Here is a 25,543-nt window from a genome sequence, read left to right as displayed (position 1 = left end):
TCAAGAAAACGTATCTACAAGGTCATAAACAGGTTTCTATGCTGTAACTACGAAAATATTCAAAATATGCATATTTAAGCAAATTTTACGTATTATTTTTACCTAAATAAAATGTTTCCAAGCATAAAAATATGTAAATTAAGTAAAATACAAAGAAGGCATTCAGAAGATACATTTAAAGACGCTCTGATGAGATGTGGAATTCTACACTGGTGGCTTGGTGTCAGTAGTGTTACATTGGTAGCCACTGCAGGAGGTACTGTACACAGCAGGCAGTAAAAAAAAAAAACTAAAAGAAAAAACAAGGAAATGTCCCAATGCTAACATGTGTGAGTCTATATTATGTCTCATTTATGCCTTATATGTCTTATTTTCTCTGACTCTCTACTATATTGGGTCATAGGAGTGTAAAGGTGACTATAGGGGTGTTATTTCATGTCTAGAGGGCTCTAATCATGTTACAAACGGTATTTAAAATGTCGTAAATAGGTTTTCTACGTGCTAACTACCAAAATATTCAATTTATAAAGCTTTGCGGAAATGTGCTTGTCACAGTGGGGTCTGGCATCAAGTGACCGTGATAAAGGAGGGATGCCTGGATTGCTTAATGGGCGCCACCTATCGCCTTGTGTCCGCATAGACTGTGGAAGTTTTTTTGTTTTGTTTTTTTTTAATGTCCATCCCTAATCTCCCCACCTCGTGTGCCTCCATAAGGTCCCCAGAGGGATCCGCAAGCGGCACGGGAGTTCATCCTGAAGATGTTTGTGGACTTAAACCCCGACAGTGACAAGATCATCTACTCTCACTTCACGTGTGCCACGGACACGGAGAACATCCGCTTTGTGTTTGCGGCCGTCAAAGACACCATCCTACAGCTCAACCTCAAAGAGTACAACCTGGTGTGAACGAGGAGGGGTCGCGGGGGGGCGGATCGCAGCGCTCATGTTGCACAAAAGGCACACTTTTATTATTTTTTTTATTTTTATTTTTTTTAGGAGTGCGCTCGACTTTCCATCACCATGCTCACGCAAGTACACCCCGCCCTCTTCCCACCACACACACACACACACACACACACACACACACACACACACTTTTTTGTTGTCTTGATCCAATTCTCTTGCGTCCTTCTTCCTTCCCGCCTCGATGGGCCTGGCAACTCTCACACGGTGACTGAAAGGAACGTCGGTGCTTATTTTTGTTTGTGTGTGTGTGTGTGTGTGTGTGTGTGTGTGTGTGTGTGTGTGTGTGTGTTTGTTTGTGAACCCCTTCCCGGAACCATGCCGCCGTGGAACGCCACCACTGGGACGAGGATTTGGGTCTCCTCCACCTCACGTCTCTGAATGTACCCACCAGTGTGATTGCAAAAAAAAAAACAAAAAGCCCCAAAAAAAGTAAAAATAGAACTCTGCAATGTAAATGTATACGTAAACACATTTAAGACAAAAAAAAAAGCACGAGAGCGGGCGGGGGAAAGAAAATCTGTTTTTATCGCTGTTTTTAACGGTAGGCTACTATTTAGCAAATCATGGCTAAAAGGAGGAAAATATTTTTAAAAATCTACATCGTGATAAGTATCCTTTTTGGAGTTTTTCTGTTGTTGTTGCTTTGTTTAATCGCACTGCTTCCTTCCTCCAGATATTTTGTGTATGCATTTACAGCAGGGGTGTCCAAAGTGCAGCCCGGCTTGTTTTGTATCGGCTAAAAATACAACAAATTCATTTCTAACCAGCGAAGACAAAAAAATACAAAAATTTGGACACCCCTGACTATTAACAGGGACAATCATGTGACCCGCCGCTTTTATTTTTGAAAGTAAACATTTTCTTTCTACAGTATAACGCCGTCCAATCAGACGCTTCCTGTCGCATTATATCAGGATATGCTTCTGTTTTTATGGTTATTATTTTGTTTGTTTTACTGTATAGTCACTTTGTGTTTAAAAAGAAAAAAAATGAAAAAAGATTGCTTGCTATTTGAGTGATGAGAGGAAAAGGGGCGGGGCTACAAACCTTTCACTGACACACTCTCTGACGTCTGTGTATATTTGTTTGTAAATACATATACACAACACTGATGTACAAAGAATATGCTCTGTGGTACACCATCTTTGGCAAAAAATAAAAATAAAAAATAGAAAAAGTGTCTTGGGTGGGTTAGCGTACGGTTATTTTTTTTCCCTATGGTAGTATTAATACTGGCATGGTAGCATTAATACTGTCATGGTAGCATTAATACTGTCATGTTAGTATTAATACTGTCATCATGGATTTTATTGACTTGATTAAAGCGGACGTCACAGAGCTGAGTGGGGGGAAAAAATAGCATAAAACAAATAAAGAAGCAGCAATCTTTACGGTATGGTGACAATTTTAAGATGAATTCAAGTTTTTTTTTTTTATTTATCTAATTTATGGACCAGGTTTGAAGGTGTTGATAATTTCGACTGCTTTTGATTCTGTCATGTGTTAATAATAATAATAATAATAATAATAACGCGCTCCCTTTTTTTCTCACGACGGAGCCTACTTGAGTCTGAACTGCTGTTAAAAAAACAAAAAAAACAAAACAAGAAAAAATAATGAATGTCTGGTATTGTAAGGATTTTAGTATTTCTTGCTTTCTATTTGGGACAATTCCATTTGTACTTGGCCATCATGGCGTCTCCATCCACCGTCATGCATTTCCTTTAGGAGCCCTCACCTTTTATTTACAAAAAGGGTGTGTTTCCTCTAGGTTTTTCTATATATACAGTATGTGTGTGTGTGTGTGTGTGTGTGTCTATACACACACACACACACACACACATATATGGAGAGAAGGAGAGAGAGAGCGACAGCGCTGTAATGCTTACCTAGACAATGTACAAACATAAGTGGATTTTTTTCTAATCTCGATTGAATTTGGCAATCCGTGCGTGCTATTTAGTTTTGTTTTTCATTTCCAGTGTATTGAGGCTTGCTTTGGTAGTGCCAGTGAAGTGCAGATATACCTTTTTTTCAGTCTTCTTCAGGTGACTTTAATCCCTCATTCTCATTAAGGGCTATCACAGTGGGGAGCACAGGACTACACGCATCGCTCGTCCTTTTGTGCAGAAATGGAGATGACTTTTCTCTCTCTGTGTGTGCGTGTGTGTGATATATAAGAGGCAGAATGTTAATGCAAACCCAAAATGGTGTATGTTGTGACAGTTTACACACAACGCTGTTTTTTTTTTTTTTTTTTTTTACTAAGTTGGACTGAAGGGGGCCCTGGTTTTGTGCGGTGCTATCCGTGAAAATAGAAGAAAAAAAAAACACTACAGCAACAATACTACAGTATTGCATGTTTTCCCAATGTTGCCAAGAAGCTGACACTCAAAAAATGTGATGTTCCATATTTTTTTTTTTTTTTACTATATATATATATATATATATATATATATATATATATATATATATATATACATACATATTATTGTGTGTGTGCACTAATTAACTGTTCTCATGCAGTGTTTCCCGTACAGTGGCCCGCCACAGATACATTTGACGCTACCTGGTCACCCTCGCTCGTAAACACACTAGAACGCACCTAGACAGCCGGAGAATAAGAAGACGTTGCAAAAGGGCTTTGGTTAGAGCATGGGTGTCCAATGTGCGGCCCATGGCTGTTTTTTTTTTGTTTGTTTTGTTTTCATACTGGCCCTCGGCACATTCCGAAAATACAATTCAACAGGAAAACAACGGCAAAAAAAAAAAAATTAAAAAGCATTCATTTGACTGTCAAAATATTATGAGAAAAAAGACATTAGGAGAAAAAAAGAGCGAGAAGGAAATTGTAATATTTGAAAAAAAAATAACAGCAAAAATAGAAAAAAACAAACAAAAAAAAAAACAAGTTCACAAGAAAAAAAACAAAGAATAAAGTTGCATTTTTAGGAAATTTTGGGTGGGTCAGACTTTTAATGTTACGATAAAGTCAAAATATTATGAACATAAAGACATAATGTTAAGAGGGAAAAAAATTTACCGGAAGAAATATTTGTCAAATGAAATGAATACATCGAAAACGGCCAAAACAAGTAGTCGTTTATGCTTGTTTATGGCCTATTGGTACTCCAAAAAATGCATAGTTAAGCAAATTTTATGTATTTCTGGCCTAAAATAAGCATTAAAAATAGCTAAATGAACTGAAACACCAAAATATAAGGCGTTCAGAAGATGCATTCAAATACATGTTGCTATGTCATATCCTACACTGGTCACTAGGTGTCAGTAATGTTACACTGATGACGCAATAGCCACAGCAGGGAGTACTCTGCGATAATGTGGTTCCCAATGCTAACTTATGAGCCTGTATTATGTCTCATTTATATCTTAAATGGGTTATTTTCTCTTAGTTTGTCTACTGTATTGGTAATAGGAGTGTAAAGGTGACTATAGGGGTGTTAATTCATGTCTTGAGGGCTCTAATATTGTTAAAAAAACGTACTTAGAAAGTCGTAAACAGGTTTTCTGTGAAAATATTCTATTTACAAATTGGCGGTCCGAGGGATGACTGTTTTTATCTTTGTGGCCATTTGTGCAAATTTCCACCCACTCCCTCCCCACCCCCACTGCCACAAATAGATTGCAGTCCCATGGGAAACACTGTCATGACTATTTTATTTTGTGCCACTCACCCCCCCCAATTTTCCAACATTCTTGTCATTCTTGTTGATTCAAAGTGGAAAAACTGACAATATGATGCTGACATTTCCTTAAAGGCCTTGAACTTAACATTGAACAAAGTTTCCCAAACTGCGTGTCGGGCCCCCAAAATGGGTCGCTGATTGTAAAAAAAAAAAAAAAATTGTTTTTGCATCAAGCAGGAATTTTGCAGTGAATTCACACCCTTTTATGTTCCTTAGCATTCATTTATCCACAGTATATGTCAATCTGATAATATATCATGTATTTGCATACGTTTGGGGACCCTATGGGGTCTTGAGCTGCAAAAGTTTGTGAAACCTTGCTTCTTTCTGTCAAATAGGGTGCAATTTATCGTGACAAACCTTTGGTAACGGGAAGTGTTTGCTGATTATGCTCATCGCTAGCTGGGGTACGTCAAACCAAAGGCGGCTGCTGCTGCCCCTGCACAGGATGAAAATTTAAAAGTGTTAGAAACTGACGACAAAATGAGGCTTGCCAAATAAACCTGCCCATTTTTTTACCCCTCCTTGTTTAAAATGACCCTACAGTGCAGACTAGGCGTCCTGACGAGGGTCCGCTTGCGCCAGGGGTATACAGTACAGTACTTCTTGTTTTGCTCGTGAGCAGTGTTGCACAGTGGTGTACTATTTTTATTTGATTTTTTATTTTCTGGCACATTTCTTTATATGATATATCGGAACATGTAATGAGCTGGAAAGAGGGAAGGTGTTTGCATGACACTTCAAATCTTTCCGCAGAAAGACTATTGTGTGTTTATTTTCCTATATTTGTTGCCTTTTAATAATAAGAATAATAATAATGCTGATTTTTTTGGGGGGGAGGGGGGTGGAACTCACAAAAAACTTGCAGCATGTTCCCTTTTTTATTCCTGCTTTATATCCTTTAAAAACACACACACACACACGACCAGACTCAGTGTTTCCCATAAACTCATTTATCTGTGGCGGCACACCTTGAATACATTTGTACCGCCACAGATACATTTTAAAAAATGATCATTTTTTTTAAAGGTATACTCAGATTAACTGTGCATTGTACATTACATAAACATCAAGAATGTTTTTTTTTTTTTTTTTTTAAATCGCTCATGTGCATTATATGTCTACCGCCACACGAAATCAAACCAACACCCGCAAGTCATGAACTCCATGTCCCGGTGTTACGACCCGACGCCACGGACAGATCGCAGTCCTGTGGGAAACACTGAGACGATGCCATGCAGTATACGCTTCTTACGGGCCACTTGCATTTCTCCCACACGCTTAAGGAATTGTGAAGCGGTGTATGAAATGTTTCCGTTTGCTACGTCAAACAATGTAAATGATGTATTATACTGAGTGTGCCAACCCCCACTCTTTCTAGAGCCAGGCTCTCTCTCTTTAAGTGCCAACACCGGTCGTCATCACACGGCCGCACACCCTTCCTCCTGCCCTTTTTAAATAATAATATGAATAATGAAACACCAGAGTCTAAAGAAATAGATTAAGTTCATAAAGACTATATTCTATATTTAAGATTTAAAAACGTAAAGAATAATCTGCTGTTTTGGGTTGGTGTTTTTTTTTAGTTTTCTTTTTTTTTTTTTTTTTAAGCTAATTATAATTGCATGTGCTCTTTCTTATTTTGTGTCACAAAGTGAGGGCTTGGATGTGTCCGCTGACGTCTAACAGGGGCTGCAGTCGGGCCAGGTTATGGATTTATTGATTTTACATGACTCTTCTTGCCATATTTTCTTGTTGTTGTTGTTTTTTTAATGTGTTTTCATGTATTTTGTTTTTTTCGACCACTGTTGCCTGATCCTCATTCAAAAACATGACGTATGATCATTGCCGCCTTCTAAGAGAGAAACATAATGACAAGGTTATCTGTTTTAAAATTGAAATAAATTTTGTTCCTATACTTGCTGATCACGCGTGTTGGGAGCTGTCATTCTTGCCGGTGCCGGTTGACTACGGCCTATTATTAGTCCAAAAATGTGCATGTTTAAGCAAATTTGACCTATTTCTGTCTGTTAAGCATTTTCTAGCATAAAAATTGCTAATTGAACTAAACTGAAAGACCATTTACCTTCAAACATGTTGATATGTAGTATTCGACACTGGTCGCTAGGTGTCAGTAGTGTTACATCGATGAGACCATAGCCACCGCAGGGACTGTTGGTGCTAATATGGCTCCCGAAGCTAACGTGTGTCTATTTTGTGTTTAATTAATTAATTTCTCTTCGTATGTCTACTCTATTTGGTAATACAGTGTAAAGGTGACTTTGGGGGTGTTATTTCATGTATAGAAGGCTCTGATGTAAAAAAAAAAAAACGTATTGAGAAGTACATTGCCCAAAGTGGGATGGTTTTGGCCATTTACAAGGTGGTACAGTATTTTTAAGTGTAAAAAATGCACAACCGTAAGTAGTACTTATGTGCACCACAGAGGACCTTGGAATGTGTGTTGTTTTCAGCATAACTTAACTGACTGCTGACTGTTAGCCCGAAACCACCTCAAGCTATTGATTAAACAGCCAATTTCCACCTTTGAAAAGACATTTGTTTATTTATAGCAGCCATTTTAGGAAGAGAGCGCTTCTATTTCGTTGGACAAACCCCCATCACATGATGTCCTCTCCACATCACACCGGCTTTTATTCTTGTAGAGTGTTTTGCACTTGAAATAAGGCTGCGGAGGGGGTTTATAATCAAACTACAACTACAGTACAGGGAACAAATGGCAATTTGGCCTAGGACCATACAGGTTTCGCTTCAGCTCCCGGCCACAAGGGGCGCCAGCGCCTCCACCCCTCAGTTGATGTGCTGTTGATGCGCCTCTTCTCTGTTCCTACAAGCAGAGGAGAGTCGCGGGCTCATGTGTCAACATCCAGGCTTTCCCTCGGGGAGGCGGAACGTTATTCCATAAAAACTGGTCTTCCTTCGATCTAGCTTTTCTCTCTGTTTTTTTCTTTTTTACACACAAAAATAACCAAATTTCAACTGTTTTGGTATCCATTTCTCCACGTTACCGACTCTGTGTGAAGACAAGGATTGTTACGCGTGTCCTAATATTTCGGCGGTAGCCAACGTTGTTCCCAACGATGACAGGGTACAAAGTGCGAATACCAATCATTTAAAAATCACATATCCGGGCGACGCGTTAGCTTAGCCAGCTAGCCCGCTTGGTTGGACCAGACGACGGAGACTCGGAGAGGGACGGTGCTGACATGATGTTTCCTCAATCGAGGCACTCGGTAAGTTGGCCACTAGTTTGTCCCGCTTGTGGAGTGAGTCTTCTGTGGCTAACGAGAGCTAGCGAGCTCGCTAGCTTGTTTGCTAGCTGGCTCGCTAACTAGCTAGCTAGCACCAGCTGACACCGCGGGGCAAATGTTAGCTTTTGTCACAATGACTCACTGTGTTACCTGTTATTTACTTTTATTTGCCAAATATTTGCGCACTAGCTGTTACAATAACATCGCTGTAGTGTTACGAAGCGTGTGTAGCTTGCTAGCTGTTACCCGCAAGTCATTGAGTGTATGTGTTAAACTCAGTCACTGTACCCGCTGCCACCTAGCTAACATGCACACGTTAATTTTATTTTTTCCATGTCAAATAAAACGTTTGTTTAGGGCCAGTAAAATAATCACACTTTTTTTTATTATTAAGGATAAGTCGGAACCCTCATTGCCTTGTGCTGCTTTGAAGAAATTTGAATAGAAATTGATAACCAAGACGCAAAATAATCCACAACATCATAACCCACGTGCGAGAATTATGTCAAAATATTAAGAGAAATGGGTCAATTTCATAGGAAATCAGTGATTAGGTTCATGAGAATTAAGAAGGAAAAACAAAGTTTAGAGATGTAAATAGTTTTTAAAAAACGTGTAAATAAAGGAGTCATTTTGTGAGACAAAAAATATACATTTTATTAGGAAAAGTATGTATAGAATTATACTTTTTTTAATATATTTTTTTAATTCACTATTGTATGAGAGCCTCAGTCTCTCATTGAATGGTATTGGTGGGCATCGGAGCTTTTTTAAAATTATTTTTGTGGGGAATAGAAATGTGTTATCACTGCACATTTGTATTAATGTTCATTTTTATATATTACACATTTTTCCTTGAAACCCCACCATCGACTGCTTCGTTGGTGCATTGTTGCGCTAGAGAGGCCTGCCGCGCCGTTTATTGGAGCCAAGGCCGCTATTTACGGAAATGAACATTTTATTTAATGTAATTTACTTTGTCGGTGTACATTGGAAAAGGTTAAACGCGGATGAAAAATGAGAAAAAACTATTATGACTTGGGGGGAAAAATGAAATTTTATGAGGCAAATTGTAATTAAGGCCACAAAAGTTGTAATATTTGGAAAAAGTCGTTTTCCATGAGAATGAGGTTATATACGTATTTTTGATTTATGAAAAATATCAGCATCAGAATAGGAATGTATAGCAGCCTATAAAATACATTTAAAAATTATAAAAGAATGTATAGCAGCCTATAAAATACATTTAAAAATTATAAAAGAATGCATAGCAGCCTATAAAATACATTTAAATAAATAAAAAAAAATTATAAAGGAATATATAGGAGCCTATAAAATCAAATAAATAAAAATGTTTTTTAATTAAAGGAATGTGTAGCAGCCTGTTTTTTTTTTTTAACTATACACATTTGTACAACTATATGTTTTTAGTATACATTTTTTTTGGAAATTCTCCACCTTGGAGATCTCCGCCATCAACATCGGCTTTACAGATGCCATGTCGCCTGTAAGGGAAGTGTGTTGCTGCGCTGAAGACGTCTGCCGCGGCGTTTATTAGATCACAGGCCACTGCGGTAGCAAATGCGGCGACAAGACGCTTTTGAATGGACAGTGCCAAAGGTTGAGCACTTAAGTTGGCGATGCGGGATCACCGTGGCAACCACAGATGCGAAGCCGATCTTTTAATGTCACGTTGGTCCATTGAGTCTTCAAAAGCGTTTGCTTGCTGTCATATCTGTCATTTTCTATTTCTATTTCCGCACACGTAAATAGATGATGGGGTCGTGTGTTTGTGCTGTAGGTGGCATTTTAACGTAACACACCTGGTCTACCGGAGAATAAGACGTAGCAAGAGGGATCGGTGTTGCCCACTTAGCAAGTATTCAGGCCCTTCGAGATTCTGGTCCTCTAGACCAGCGACCAGTCTTGGACACTCTTTTTGGAGTACGCTATTAGATGACGATGATGTCGCAAATGCCACAAATAGATTGCAGTCCTGCGGGGAAACCCTCGAGTTGTGCTTGCGACGTTGCGGATGCAGGATGAGAGTCAACCTCTGCGTAACCCCACAACTAGACGGTCTGCGTTTAGTCCGGTAATCCCAGTGTCGAGACCCCCCGCCGCCCCCCTTTGCCCTTGTGCCACTTTATAGAGAGTAATGAGGTTCAGAGTTTGAGATTAAAGTCAGGATTAGAGCTTTAGACGTGTAGTCTACACAGGAGCAGACCTCCTAATGCCTCCCACATATGGCCAACATTGGGCCAACAAGTTTAATCTGGCCGTGTGTAAACACACTTCTTCAATCGCCACCTTTTCTCTTGCTGAGAAATACATCAGCGTGGCCTTTTTGCCCAAGCACAAATCAGCTTTCAAGGAAACGACTAGAAACCGCCTCCTTCATCCTGCCAGAGCTGACTCCTAAGGCGATGAAGATAAACTGCTCTCCCTAAACAAACCCTGCAATCCCATCTTCAATGTTTATTTCTTTTTAATCAGACAAACAAGATTCCGTATGTTTTTCTTTCAGGGTTCGGGGGGGGGGGAAAGGGGGCTCATTTTGACTAAATTCTTTTAAAATAACTTATTTTTTTCCATGTAAATTACATCTTAATTGTCAAACTACATTTTATTTACCAAGTAAATAACAATACAAAAAATTCAAAAATTCCCCCAAAAAATGTAAAAGAATTCATAAAATTAAAAAAAAATCTTAATAGAAAAAAATTGTTTTATTATCAAATTGAAAAAATTACGTAATCTTTACTGATCAAGTAATTCTTGTAGAAATATTGAACTAATAAAAATGCTCTATTTTTTTCTCATAAAATATACCGTTTTTGTCATACAATGTATGATTTCTCATGAAATTTAAAAAATGTTGAATTACAATCTTTTTATTATCAAATTGAAAACAATTCATCTTTATTGATTCTCATCAAATGAAAACTTTCATTATTCTTGTAAAACAGCAGTAAAGTACTCATAAAACTGCAAGCAAGCTAACAATAATTAAAAAAACAAAAAAAAACCCTCCTGTCTCTATCATGAAACTTTATTATCTGTACAATATTCAAGAATATTCAATATTCTTCACAAGTGTAAAAAGAAGTTAACCGCTGCTAGTAGTGGCATAAAGTGCAATGCAATGAGTTTTAAACGTACAATTGCATTTTATTTCTTGTCAGAATGTGTGTTTTATTTCCTAAATTAATAATAAAAAATATTTTTAAAATGTTTCCGGAGAAAACGTGCATTTTTTTCCTCAAGTTACAATTTTTTACCCTCAAATTACAATCTCTTTCTCCGTAAAATAAACTCTCCACTTTTTTTAATTCTAGCAAAATAAACGTTTTATTTCCAAAATTAATAATTTTTTAATCATAAAAAAGTCATACATTTTTTAAATACTTTTTTTCCTCATAAAAATTACATTTTCATTTCTAAATTTACAATTTAGATCATAAAATTGTTAAAAAATGTCAGAAAATGTACTCTAAATGTACTAAATTGAATTATGAAGCAAAACTTCATATCGAGATGGTTTATATCACATATCTCTCCACTTTATCTCTCTTTTTGGTAATATTTCAATGTGTAATTCTTATAAAACCGCAAGCTAACAGTCGTTAACAACAACCAAAAAAAAAACTCTCGTCTCCTTGATGAAACGTTATTATCTGTCCACTTTAATATACTTAACGCGCGCACAAGTGTAAGAAGAAGGCCGCTAGTAATGGCATAACGTGCAGTCAATGAGTCGCACGTCTCACTTTTTAACATTCTTATCGATGGCACAAGTGTAAAAAGAAGTGAGACGCAATTGGTAGTACAGTGGGAAAAACAATGAAACACACTTAACGCTATGCCTACGTTTTGTGGCCAGGCATCCGCTCAGTCCGGCCAACCCCTCAAGTTCACCACCTCGGACTCGTGTGACCGCATCAAGGATGAGTTCCAGTTCCTCCAAGCACAATACCACAGGTTAAGACACACGCTGGCATATTTCGGGATGGTTATGGTAGGTTGTGATGTCTGAAGCAGCGCCGCAGTCCTCTCACTCCGTTGTCTGTCTTTCTCCAGTTTGAAGTTGGAATGTGACAAACTGGCCTCGGAGAAGTCCGAGATGCAGCGTCACTACATCATGGTGGGTGTGGTGTGGTGTCTTTTTAGATATTTCAAAGATGTGGTGTGCTCATATTAATACTGTTTGTGTCTTCCTGTGTGTTGCAGTACTATGAAATGTCCTACGGGCTGAACATTGAAATGCACAAACAGGTAAACCGCCAGATGACGACTTCTGCAAGCTCTGGTATGTCCTCATGTGCTCGTCTCTCACTGTGTCTTCCATGTCCCCCTCAGGCGGAAATAGTCAAGAGACTGAATGGCATCTGTGCTCAGGTGCTGCCTTACCTGTCACAGGAGGTAAAGGCCAGCTGCGTGTCGTCAAACGTGACACGGCATCGAATGATGTCGTGACATATATCACGTGGTATAAACGTGCAGTGTCATGTCTGTGGGGATTTGTGGTTTCTGTTTCAGCACCAGCAGCAAGTCATGGGCGCCATTGAGAGAGCCAAGCAGGTCACGCCCCCTGAGATGAACTCCATCATACGGGTTGGGCATCTCGTTCTTGGAAAATGACGCCTTCATTCTCATTTTTGATGAAATTCTTTAAAAAAAAAAAAAAAGAAAGAAAGAAAGAAATGACAACTTTTTCTTTTAAGTACTCACAACTTAATTAGAAATGTTTTTTTTCCTCCTAAAATAACTACATTTTCTCAACTTCATTCTTCATGATTCTCATAACAATAAGATTCAAGTCTATAAAAAAAGTTCAAAAATGAAATTACGACGTAAAAGTACAACTTAATTTTTGTAAACTGTTTTTTCCTCTTAAAATAATACAAAAAATTATCAGCATAATTGTTCCTGATTCTCATAGTGATAACATTAAATTCTTAAAAAAAAAATTAGATTACAACATAAAAATACAACTTCATTGTTGGAAACATTCTTATTAACATCTTTCTCCTAAAATAATATTTTCTCATCTTAATTATTCCTGAATTTCATAATGTAAGATTCATTTCTCAAAAAAATATTTATTGTAAAAAAAACATGTATGTACAGAATATATGCGTGTATATGTGTGTGTATATATATATGTGTGTGTGTGTATATATGTATGTATATTTGTATGTATATGTATATATGTATGTATATATATGTGTGTATATGTATATATATGTATGTCTATGTGTGTATATATATATGTGTGTATGTATGTATGTGTGTGTGTATATATATATATATATATATATATATATATATATATATAAAATTTTCAAATTAGAAATAATTTACATTTTTTGCTAAATATTTGTTGCCTAAAATTCAGGGTTTTTTCGTAGTTACATCTTTTTCTCCCTCCAAATAATACCATTTTATTCTTGTAATATTTTGACTTGACTTGTACAATTTGATACTATGACACCACATTTGTCTGATAGTGTGATGATTTGCTATCATTAGCTACTGTAGTACTTCTGGTCAAGAAATGCCACTTACTGTACAGTATGTACCTCATGTTATATCATGTTCAATAAGTAAGCATGTGTCTTGTTTGCAGCAACAGCTGCAGGTGCAGCACCTGTCCCAGCTGCAGGGTCTGGCCCTACCCGTGGCCCCGCTGCCTCTGGGCCTGACCCCTCCCACCCTGCCGGCCGTGTCGTCCAGCTCGGGTCTGCTGTCGCTGTCGTCCATCCTGGCCAACTACTCTCACGGCCAGGCCCAGGCCGCCAAGGAGGACAAGGCCCGCGACGGTGCAGAGAGAGCGCCCAGGCCGGAGGACGGGGACAAGTCCGACTAAACTGTGTCTGAAGGTCTCTGAGGTAAAGCTGTTTGTTTGTGTGTGTGTGTGTGTGTGCGTGCGTGTGGAGGTGAGTGGTGTTGTTAAGTGGAGAAGAGCAGAGACAATGTCAGGAGGGGAGTGACGTGTAGATATTATTTAGTGGACTACGTAGACTCATGCTTGTAGATTTTGACTTAGATGCCATTGTAGTGCAAGCCACTGTTTGTTTCTTTGTTCGGAGCGACAGCCTTCACGTTCTTCTTTCCATTTCTTTGCTTCCCCTTCAGTCCTCCACTTGTTTACTGGAGCTTTGTTCATTTGTAGTCCAATGAAAAGATGTTTCTTAAAGGGACAGTCAACCTCGAAACACATGATCCCTCACTTAAAAAAAAAAAAAAAAAAAAAAATTGTATTTACTTTACTTTTCGTTTGTTTTGCAATGCCATTCAGCTGTGTACCTCAATTCCATTTGATGGGATTTTATTCCATTACAACGCTTTCTACATATTGTGTACTTAATCCACCTGAGGCTGTTCAGAAGGGGATTTGTCTTAAAAACATTTTTTTGTGAAACTGCAGGCAGATTAGACATTGAAAACATGTGTTTGTATGTCTGTGTGTGTGTGATGCAATTGGGGATAAACGAAAACACTTTCTTTTTGCTTGAAGCACCTTTTCCTTGAATGGTCCACAGTCTTGCTACAGCGCCCCCTGCTGGTCCACTCTTCAACTGACCAAGACAAAAAAAGAGGTCACGTTTCTCGTTTTAAAACACACGGACAACACCGACAAGACAAACAAAAATAGTACAAGTACAAGAGAAAAAGTTAAGTTTAAAAGAATAAAATGACACTTAATTCCTGTAAAATGGTATGATTTTTCAAAATAATTTGTATACCATGGAAGTACTTTTTTCTTGTAATACAGTTTTGTTATTTTTAAAAATCCCTTTCAATTCCAAATTTTGTTGCATAAAATCATAATTGTCTTGCAAAATAATTTGTTTTGATTAACATGACTGTTTTCATGTAAAAAAAAAAAAATTGATGCAGTAAAATGATCTACCCTTTGTTAAATAACATCTCCTAATTTGCACTGTTTTGCATAAGAGAACCCCTGAACCCCCACAGAACAGTACGACCAATTTAATAAATTGAACTGTTGATATATTTACATAAACTGACATTTTTTATATCAAATTATGAATTAAAAGGGGTTTCTTCTCCTAAAATTACAATAAAAAAGTTACTTTAGTCCTCATAAAAACTTGAATCGTCTGTTGAGTAAAATTGCAAATTGTTCCTGCTAAAAAGATGACTCACTTTTAATGTTATATTACAAAAGTAAAGTAACACAACAAACATTACAAAAGTAATATTTTGCCACTTGCAGGGCTCCAGACTGTGACTAAATGGTTGTATTTTGTGACTAAAATATCAGACATCGTGAGTAAATTTGTCATCTACTCGACCAGATAAAGGTACACCCGTTGACAAGGGGCACCCTTGGTCCCTGACTACCGTGACAATGAATAATAGTCTGTAAAATGTGGAGTCAATTGATGACAACTTGTCATGGTCTAAGCCTCCCGATGCCGGCGTATGTGATCACACATGCATTCAACTGACTTTTCTACCACCTTTGTTTACACATTTTGCCTGTCTTTCACTTTGTTCCGTCTCTGTGGTGGCAGCTCGCGAGCTAGATTTAGCCGCCTCGCCTCTGGTCCACAGACTCCAAATGTGACTTCTGTTTTTTTTAACCACGGTGATATTCTGTCTTTAAAACAAACAAGCAATGCGCTTCGTTCGTAGCTCGATTTGATTCTACAGGAAAGCTACGATGGCTGCCAGATTCATGGGGTGCGTGCTAACTTTTTGAAGTGCCACTTAACAACCTTGCTCTCTGCTCTCACTCTAATTTTGAGTAGCTCACCAAAGAATATTTGCTTCAACTCTTTTCTTTTTTATAACTCTTCAGTTCAGACATGATGCCTGTATTTAATGACAAATGAGCACAAAATAGCATAAAGCCAATGAGCACAAACTGAGTGGAGATGTGCTTTGTAAAGAAAGCACATTTGAATAGTTGGCAGTCACATAACACAAATAGCTCACCTCTCCTTCCTTTTTGTCACGGTTTCTGGAAGTTGGATAAACCTGGACACTCAGTTGATACTGTTTTATATTAAGCAGGACAGATTTCAATCAGAAAGATGTTTAAATTGTTATTTTGTTCTGTGAATAGTGTTATTTTTAACTAAACTATATCATTGAACAATGAATGTCCCATGTGTTGGTATTACTTGAAATCAGGCATCAAATTGAACTGAGGTTTGTGTCACATAGTACAAAATTTGTTTCATGCAATTAAAGGCAAACCGCCCCCTCCCTGAAAAAGGCGGGTTGGCTGGCCCTGCCAACAAGGTGTCACTCATTTATTTTTGCAGAATTTGGCAGCCCTACCAGTTATTTTATTATTTTTAATGAATATTTTTTGTTGCTGACAAACTTGTGCTCCACACTTCAGCCCAGTAGTTGACAGTAACGTGCATATGAGCTAGTTTTCCTTAAGAGGAAGAAAGGAGATAAACACTAAAGAAGAATACATTTTCTGCTTGCGCTCCTAAAATTTTAAATCTGTGCTCCTTGTAAAAAAAAAAAAAAAAAAAAAAGTTAGTCCGCAGCCCTGACTTGATTCTCATAAAACAATCCCAATTTTATTCTTGTACTATCAGTAATCTACTATCCAATTTTGGTCCTAAAATATATGTAAAAAAAAAAAAAAATCTGACAATGTTCAGTTTAATTTGCTTTGTAGTCTTTGTGTGCGTGCGTGTGTGTGGAAAACGAGCCGACTAGTGGTGTTTCCACGTAAGGCCAGCAGGGGGCAGCGCTGTTCTCTCTTTGGCACTTGAGGTCAGTTAGAATGTGATTTTTATTCCCCCCCCCCCCCGCCGCACCTCCAACCAGAGCTTTGACAACTCCCTGAAACCCTTTTCTTCTTTTTCTAAATGACTTTATACAAAATTGTAACCATAATTATTTTTGAAAAAGCACTTAAGTGGTGACTCTGTGCTAAAACTATTTCCCCTAATTATGAAAACAGTCAAATGAATGCTGTGTGTGTGTTTTTGTTTTTGTGCTGTGAAGGGCCAATTTGTACACATATGAATATATCAATATACATATTTTTAAAGCATTTTTGTATGTTTCAAAGCTGCTTTTTAACGTGTGTGTAACATGGAAGATGTTTGTGTTGTGTGTGTGTGTGTGTGTGTGTGTGTGTGTGTGTGTGTGTATGCGAGTGTGTGTTACATTAAGAGGCACAATGTCCTTTTTGTTTGTTTTTCCCCTTTCTCTCATCCTCTGCCACACTTTGCTCAGTTTGTAAATGTTGGATCCTTTTTTTGTGCAAAGACAAAAAAATGTGTTTTAAAAAGCTAAGACAACAAGAAGATGAAAAAAAGCAACCTGTAAAGTGAAAAGAAACTGTGTACGCTAATGACAACAAATCAACCTTTTAGCAGTAAGGGAGCTTCTCTGGTGCCTTACAAATAAAAGATGTGATTGATTGGACGTGGATGTGTTGTCTTTGGCCCTTGCTGGGACGCAGTGATTAAACACGACAGAATTCCTTCCCAATTATAGGTGAGTCCGTTCCTTACTGGTAATAAAGACAAATTCATAGTTTTATAATCAACAGAAGTGTCATGATTCTGTGGTAATGGATTTGAAGAAGATAGCCGTGACTGTTGTCATTAACATGCTGTTGTGGCTTCATGCATAAACAGTGGTGTGGAAAAGGGTTTGCCCCATCCCAGGTTTGTCACACTTAAATGTTTCAGATCAAACAACTGTAAATATTAGTCAATGACAGCACAACTCAGCACAAAAGGCATTTCTTAAATGAAACTTTTTATTATTAAAGAAGTAACAAATTCCAAGCCCTGCGTTGAAAAAGTGAGATTAATTGCCTGGAAAAAGGTTATCAAGCCATTTCCAAAGCTTTGGGACTCCAGCGAACCACAGTGAGAGCCATTATCCACAAATGGCAAAAACATGGAACAGTGGTAAACCTTCCCAAGAGTGGCCAGCCAACCAAAATAACCCCAAGAGCGCAGCAACGACTCATCCAAAAGGTCACAAAAGGCCCCACAACAACATCCAAAGAACCACAGGCCTCAGTTAAGGTCAGTGTTCATGACTCCACCAAAAGAAAGACGCTGTGCAAAAACGGTCTGCATGGCAGAGTTCCAAGACCAAAACCACTCCTGAACAAAGAGAACATTAAGGCTTGTCTCAGTTTTGCCAGAAAACATCTTAATGATCCCCAAGACCTTTAGGAAAATACTCTGTAGTCTGACAAAAGTTGAACTTTTTGGAAGGTGTGTGTCCCATTACATCTGGCGTAAAAGTAACGCCGCATTTCAGAAAAAGAACACCATACCAACAGTAAAATGTGGTGGTATTGTGATGGTCTGGGGCTGTTCTGCTGCTTCAGGACCTGGAAGACTTGCTGTGATAAATGGAACCATGAATTCTGCTGTCTACCAAAAAATCCTGTCCAGCCATCTGTTGGTGACCTCAAGCTGAAACCAACTTGGGTTCTGCAGCAGGAAAATGATCCAAAACACACCAGTAAGTCCACCTCTGATTGGCTAAGAAAAACAAAATAAAGACTTTGGAGTGGTCTAGTCAAAGTCCTGACCTGAATCCTATTGATTTTTTCCCTTCCCTTATTAATAAAATGTTTCATTAAAAAAAACGCATTTTGTGTTCAGTTGTGTTGTCATTGACAAATATTTTCAATTTGTTTGACCTGAAACATTTAAGTGTGATAATCATGCAAGAAACACTTTTTCACACCACTGTATGTCACACCGCTCTAACTACAAAAATATTCCATTTGTTAACACTGAATACTACTTCATGGGAATCACTTACCGCAGTGGTGTCTGGAACCAATTAACTGTGATAAACGAGGGGCCACTCGTATGTATTTCCTTTTCTGAACATAAAAAGCATCTCAAGCTGTTAAAATGATACATTTTGTTGGTTATCGTTTGAGGAAAAATGACTATTTTGTTATTTCTCAAAAAATAACATGCATACATTTAAACATGTTTTTAATGCTTCAGAGGCCACTAAAACATTTTTTTTTATTTTGTAAAAAGGGTAAAAAAAAAAAAAAAAGTTATACATGCATACATACATACTGTGGTGTGGAAAAGTGTCCCCCCGTTCCTGACTTTTTTTTTTTTTTTTTTTTTTGCATGTTTGTCACACTTAAATGTTTGACATCATCAAACAAAGTGAAAAATTATTCAGTGACAACACAACTGTACACAAAATGCAGTTTTTAAATGAAACTTTTTATTATTAAGAGAGGAAAATATCCAAAGCTACATGGCCCTGTGTGGAAAAGTGATTGCCCCCTAAACCTAATAACTGGTTGGGCCCCCCTTAGCAGCAACAACGACCACTGCAATCAAGCGTTTGTGTTAACAGCGCTGCGGAGGAATTTTTGCCCACTCATCTTTGCAGAATTGTTGTAATGTTGAGTAATACTGTAGTACTGTCTATGTATAAAAAATAAAGTACCCGTGTGTTTTTACCTCAACTTAACGCTGTTTACTCCTCCGGCGGTGTCCAGCTTGTCCACGAGCGCCATCGGACTTTCCAGGAGGATGAACGTGTACGTTTGAGGCTGGACTTCTGCTTTCTTTATAGCGTTCACGATCATTACTACGTCTCCGTCCAGGTTGTCCACTTGTGGCGGCTGCAGTACATGTTGTGGGTACAACATGTAGTACTTCCAGTCCAAAATGTGCAAATAAAGCATGTTTCTACCTGGTTTATGTTTACCGCGAGTGTGTCCGGCTGGTCCGCAGGTGTCGGGGTCTGAAGGAGTACATCTAGTGGGTAATACTGCAGTACTTTCTGTCTATATGTAAATACAGTATCGTGGTGCGTTTTTTACCTGGTTGACAACTGCACCGTCCCGCTTGAGCACATGTTCTGTCAGATTCCTAGGACGTTATCCGGTGCCGATACGGTGGTGATGAAGATGAAGAAAGTGGAGAGGATGTTGCCCGCCGGGCGGAGAAAGGCCTTTTGAGGCGTCTTGCCCGGTATGTCCACCTTCCTCTGCATGTTGCAATCTCTCCTGTGATGGAGCCTGCGGGAGCTTGACGAGACGGTTGATCACCTCAACTCAGGTAGCTTTTCTTCTTGATGCATTTACAGAAGCTTGTCAGTTTAACTTGTTCAACATTCCTAACTAAAAAAGCACTCAGGAGAGTAAAGTTTAAAGTTAAGAAACATGTCACGAGTCATAAAGGATGTGTAAAGTATTATAATAAGCTTTAATACAATGAATGGTATCTGATATTTATTTTAAACATGTTTAAAACAAGACGAATTTACAATACTGTTTTTTCTTTATAAAGACTATTTTTTAAACTATATTAAGTTACCCAATGCCTCAAAAGAATGTCATTTTTTGAGCAATGACTGTTGTAATTGACTTTTTTAAACTTTGTAATTAACCTGATGCACATTTCGTTTGATCACGTCTGCGCAGCATGAGGGCGCGAGTATCCCGCCTGTAGAGGGCGCCCAGCTGCTACACATAGGAGATGACCGCTGACAGTATACGTGGTTTTTTTTTCCCTTTTTAACCCCTCGCGCCGCGTTCCGGAGAATGCCGCCTGGGCAATCATCCATGTGGCCCATCGCGAGAACTTTTTTTTTTTAAAATAAAAAGTAAACCTGTGTATAATTCCGTAATCACACGTTTATATTTATTGCAGGCACTGTTTTGGGCGAACGTCATGTATTTTACTCCAGGCACCTTACATGGCAGCTAAGGGTCCTTCTTAGCCCTACATTGGCGCTATCCGGCCAGTTGCTGTAGAAGACAGGAGGTTCCGGTTGGCTGGTGACGGGAGGAGGCGGAAGTGACTGTCGAATGCTCGAGGCGCCAAAATTGAAGCGCGAAAAGTGCGAGATAAGGAATACAATAAGTATTGAATATACAGTTGAGAGATTTGATATCTGGACTGGAGGTGGGTTGTGGGAAGTGGACTGCATAGGTCTCGGCCGACGGCCTATATGGGCCCGGTACGACGAGACCGGTGCGCCACGACCTCCAACAAACCAAAAGAGATACGAAGAGCTGGTGGCGGTGGAGCGGAGGGAGCTGAAGTGCGAGTGCAACCAAACTGTACCGTGAGTGTAACAATGGGCTGTAGCTCAGATGATGTTAGCGACGAAGGGGCAGAGGAGATGGAGTACACACAGGTTAAAATAGCAAGGAAACAGTCATGGTCAGAAGCAAGCAGCGGGAAAGATCATGATGGAAGACAAACAAAGAAAAAAATACGAGCTAAAACAAATGGCAAAGAAGAGTCAGATGAAGAATACAAAGTTCTTATTACAATGAGCAAAGATAAAGGACATTTTCACCCAGTTCATCTGACTAAAGCAATTGAAAAAGAAATAGGGAAAGTTAAATACGCCAAAATGCTCAATAACAGAAGAATACTAATTTCGACAGCAAATAAAAGACAGCAAGAAAACATTATGAGATTGAAGTACCTTGATGGAGGAGAAATAAAAGTACACATACCAGGAGAGGCAGCAGTAATAAGAGGAGTTATATCAAACGTACCGTTGGAAATGTCCATGGATGAGGTGAAGAGAGAAATAAGAGGTGGCAAAATAACAGAAGCTAGACGACTCCAAACCAGCAGAGGAGGAGTAAAAAGTGACAGTTTGTCTGTATTACTTGTATTTGAAAAGACAATACCGACAGACATACGTATAGGATGTATGAATTTTAGGGTGAGGGAGTACATTCCTCAACCACTAAGATGTTACAAATGTCAGAGAATGGGACACACGGCACAGCAATGTCAGTGGAGGCAAAGGTGTGCAAAGTGTGGTGGAGAACATGACTATGGGAAGTGTGCTAGCGATGCTAAACTAAGATGTTGCAATTGTGGAGGAGAACATAGTGCCGCATATGGCGGCTGTGAAGTGCAAAGACATGCCAAAGAAGTGCAAAAATACAAAAGAGAAAATAAGGTATCATATGCTGAAGCAGTAAAGAATATAGGTATGTGTGTAATTAAGCAAAATAAACCAGTAGAGAATCAGGAAACTCATATAGACCAGACAGGACAAGTAGTAGGGCTTCCTCAGAGAACAGACCATAGAAGATCTCAATCAGAATGGAATGCTCCTCAACAGAAATGTAATCATAAGTGTGCAATTGAAGAAGACACATTAGTAGTAAATAAAAAGAACTTTGTAGCTTTTATATGTAAAGTCATCAATGTGGCCACGAGGCAGGAAAGGAAAAGTGACAGGATCAAAACGGTTGTGGAAGCGGCAGAACAATATTTAAACATCAAAGACGTGAAAGCAGAAGAAATACATAGTATGTTGACTATACATAATGATGCAGGACCTCAGAACGGTAATTAAAATCACAATGGTACTCCACATCCTACAATGGAATGCAAGAAGTTTAATAGCAAATGGACAAGAACTTAAGAAATATATAACAGAAAGTAGGAAAAGACCTGATATTATATGTGTGCAAGAAACGTGGCTTAGACCACAGCTGGATTATGTGTTGAATGGCTATGAATCAGTGCGATTCGATCGAAAAGAAAACCAAGGGGGAGGGTGTGCAACATTTGTGAGGGATGGAATAATATATAATAGAATAACAACAGCAAATGAAATAGAATGTGTGATTGTTGAAATACATCAAGCAAATACAAATATAATCATTATTAATATATATAACCCCTGTAAACTACTAGATGTTGAAACAATGGAGAAGATAATAAGGAGGCATGGTGGTAGAGAGATCTGGTGTGGGGACTTTAATGCACATAATAGTTTATGGGGAAGTAAGCAAACAGATCACAATGGAATAGTAGTAGAAGAACTCATGGATATCAGACAGTTAGTATGCTTAAACAAGGGAAATGGAACAAGAATAGATATACGGTCAAATACAATGTCATGCATTGATTTAACTCTGGTCTCACATAGCTTGGCAAGTTCCTGTGAATGGTATGTAAATGAAACCACAAGTATAGGAAGTGACCATTTTCCGATAAGTTGTACAATAAACGCAGAAGTAGATATCAAAGAAAGACACAGACATAAAAAGTGGTGCTTTTCAAAAGCGGATTGGAGAAAATTCAGGGAGGAATGTAGTAAAGCAGCAAATTCAATATCAATGGAAGGTGGCATAGAGGAATGCACAGTTAAGATCACAAATAAGATAATAGAGGCAGCAATGAAAAGTATACCGTGTAAGTCAATTGGAGGGGAAAGGAAAATGGTTCCATGGTGGAATGAAAAGTGCACAACAGCTGTAAAAGAAAGAAATTGCGCATTAAGAAGGTTAAGGAAGAACCTCAGCCAAGAAAATGTAATAAATTATCAGAGGAAAAAAGCTATAGCCCGAAGAGTAATTAAAAACAGTAAACAAAACGCATGGAGGGATTATTGCTCTGCCATAGGAAGGGAAATTAAGATAGGAGATGTATGGTCAATGTTAAAGAAGATGAGTGGGAAAAACGTGTTTACTAAAATACCTATATTAGAAGATAAGGGAACAATGTATGTGACTGATAAAGAAAAAGCAAATGTGCTGGGGAAAAAGTTTGCAGGGGTGCATAGTGGAGACCATCTGGATGAAAATCATAGACGAGGGAAGGAGAGGATGATAAAAAAGAATAGGGATGTGTTACTAAAACAGGATAGTGAGGAGAGTGTGATGGATGTTGAAATTAATATCAATGAATTGCTAATAGTATTAAATAAAAGTAAAGATACTGCAACAGGAGAAGACCAATTGAGTTATATTATGTTCCAGAATCTACCAGAAAATATGTTGGGAAAAATATTAGATTTATTTAACAAAATATGGGAAGAAGGGATAATACCAAAGCAATGGAAAAGTGCATTAATTTTACCATTTAATAAACCCGGTAAGGATCCAAAACACCCTGTGAATTATCGACCTATTGCTCTTACATCACATCTATGCAAATGGATGGAGAAAGTTCTAGTCAGAAGACTTAACTATTTCCTTGAAAGTCGAGAGTTACTTACAACTTATCAGTGTGGGTTTAGAAAAGGACGATCAACAATGGATGCTGTAGTTAGAGTAAGTAATGAAATAGAGAAAACCTTTAAAATGAAAGAGTTGATGAATATTGTATTCTTTGATATTGAAAAGGCTTATGATTCCATGTGGCGGGAGGGTTTATTGATTAAGATGAATAGGATGGGAATTAGAGGTAGGTTCTATAACTGGGTCCTTGATTTCATATCGAACAGAAAGTTCAAAGTTAAAGTAGGATCAGAGATGTCAGAAGAATACAGTATAGCAAATGGTATACCACAGGGGAGTGTAATTAGCCCAGTTTTGTTTAACATAATGATAAATGATATATTCATGAATCTGGATAGAAGGATTGGGTCGGCCCTATATGCAGATGATGGAGTGATTTGGGCAAGGGGACGAGATTCTATAAATGTGACAAGTAAAATGAAGGAAGCAATAAAGAAGATAGAACAATGGTCATATGACTGGGGATTTAAGCTATCACCCAATAAAACATGTTACATGACGATTACCCGGAAAAAAGGCATAAAAAATCAGAACCTGATGCTATATGGACAAAACATGATAAAAGTAGATCATTTTAAATATCTTGGTATGTGGCTAGATCAGAAAGGCACATGGAAGACCCATGTGGAAAAGGTAGAAGAGAAATGTAAGAGGATAATAAACTTAATGAGAGCTGTTACAGGTAAGGAGTGGGGAGCAGATAAACAGTCACTAATATATATATATAGAGCTTTGATGAGAGCAAATATAGATTATGGAAGTTTTGTATATGGAGCTGCAGCTAAAACACATTTAATGAAAATAGAAAGAAATATTCACAAAGCATTTAGGATATGTACAGGTGCAATCATATCAACACCAATTAAAGCAATGCAGGTTGAGTTAGGAGAAGTACCGTATGACCTGAGAAGAGATCAACTTATGTTAACATACTGGAGTAGACTTAAAGGATGTAGGCATGGACATCTGGCCAAGAATGTGATAGAGGAATGTTGGGAGTATAATACAACTAAAAGTAATAGCTTTGGGTGGGTAATTAAAGATAAAATAGATAAATATAACATAAAAAATATACATATTAATAATTCTACACCCATAAGCAATATTCCTATCTGGCTATTTCCGAAACCTGAAGTAGATATACATATAACAGAGTTAAAAAATAAATGGAAAGATAATGAAAAAGGACATAAGGCAAGTCAATATATTAAAAACAAATATTATGGTTACTTAGATATGTATACAGATGGATCAAAAAGCGAAGAAGGGAAGGTGGGGATTGGAATCTATGTACCAACAATGAATTATAGCAACATTAAAAGATTACCTGACCAGCTATCGGTTTATACAGCAGAAATGATGGCAATTATTATAGGCTTGCAATGGATAGAGGAAATAAAACCAGATAGAGTGGTATGCTGTGTGGACTCTCTGGCAGCATTATATAGTATTAAAAATATGGAATCAAGTCGAGAGGATTTATTATTAGAAATACATCAAAACTTATTCCAACTACACATGTTAAAAATAGACATAAGATTTTGCTGGGTGCCTGCACATGTAGGGGTGGAGGGGAATGAGGTG

General features: G+C 38.0%; 2 protein-coding genes across 3 annotated transcripts in view; both read left to right on the top strand.

Annotated features, from left to right (window-relative positions):
* The window catches only part of gna11b (guanine nucleotide binding protein (G protein), alpha 11b (Gq class)), a 42,384-nt gene extending 35,786 nt beyond the window's left edge, over positions 1 to 6,598 (top strand). For both annotated transcript variants that reach the window (XM_054797310.1, XM_054797309.1), the window contains exon 7: positions 715 to 6,598. In XM_054797310.1, the coding sequence (XP_054653285.1) occupies positions 715 to 905 (191 nt within the window). In that variant the 3' untranslated portion in view covers positions 906 to 6,598. The remainder of the gene's footprint in view (positions 1 to 714) is intronic.
* A 915-nt stretch (positions 6,599 to 7,513) lies between these two features.
* Positions 7,514 to 17,373, top strand: LOC129192894 (TLE family member 5-like). The gene is made up of 7 exons (XM_054797316.1): positions 7,514 to 7,926; positions 11,828 to 11,925; positions 12,025 to 12,088; positions 12,175 to 12,219; positions 12,304 to 12,366; positions 12,484 to 12,558; positions 13,574 to 17,373. The coding sequence occupies exons 1-7, from the start codon at positions 7,900 to 7,902 to the stop codon at positions 13,811 to 13,813; spliced, it is 612 nt and encodes a 203-aa protein (XP_054653291.1). The 5' UTR covers positions 7,514 to 7,899; the 3' UTR covers positions 13,814 to 17,373.
* The last annotated feature ends 8,170 nt before the right edge of the window (positions 17,374 to 25,543 follow it).

Source organism: Dunckerocampus dactyliophorus, chromosome 13 (genome assembly GCF_027744805.1).
Source record: "Dunckerocampus dactyliophorus isolate RoL2022-P2 chromosome 13, RoL_Ddac_1.1, whole genome shotgun sequence".
NCBI lineage: Eukaryota > Metazoa > Chordata > Actinopteri > Syngnathiformes > Syngnathidae > Dunckerocampus > Dunckerocampus dactyliophorus.
The sequence above is the reverse complement of the archived record's forward strand: the minus strand, read 5'-3'. Positions and strand labels throughout refer to the sequence as shown.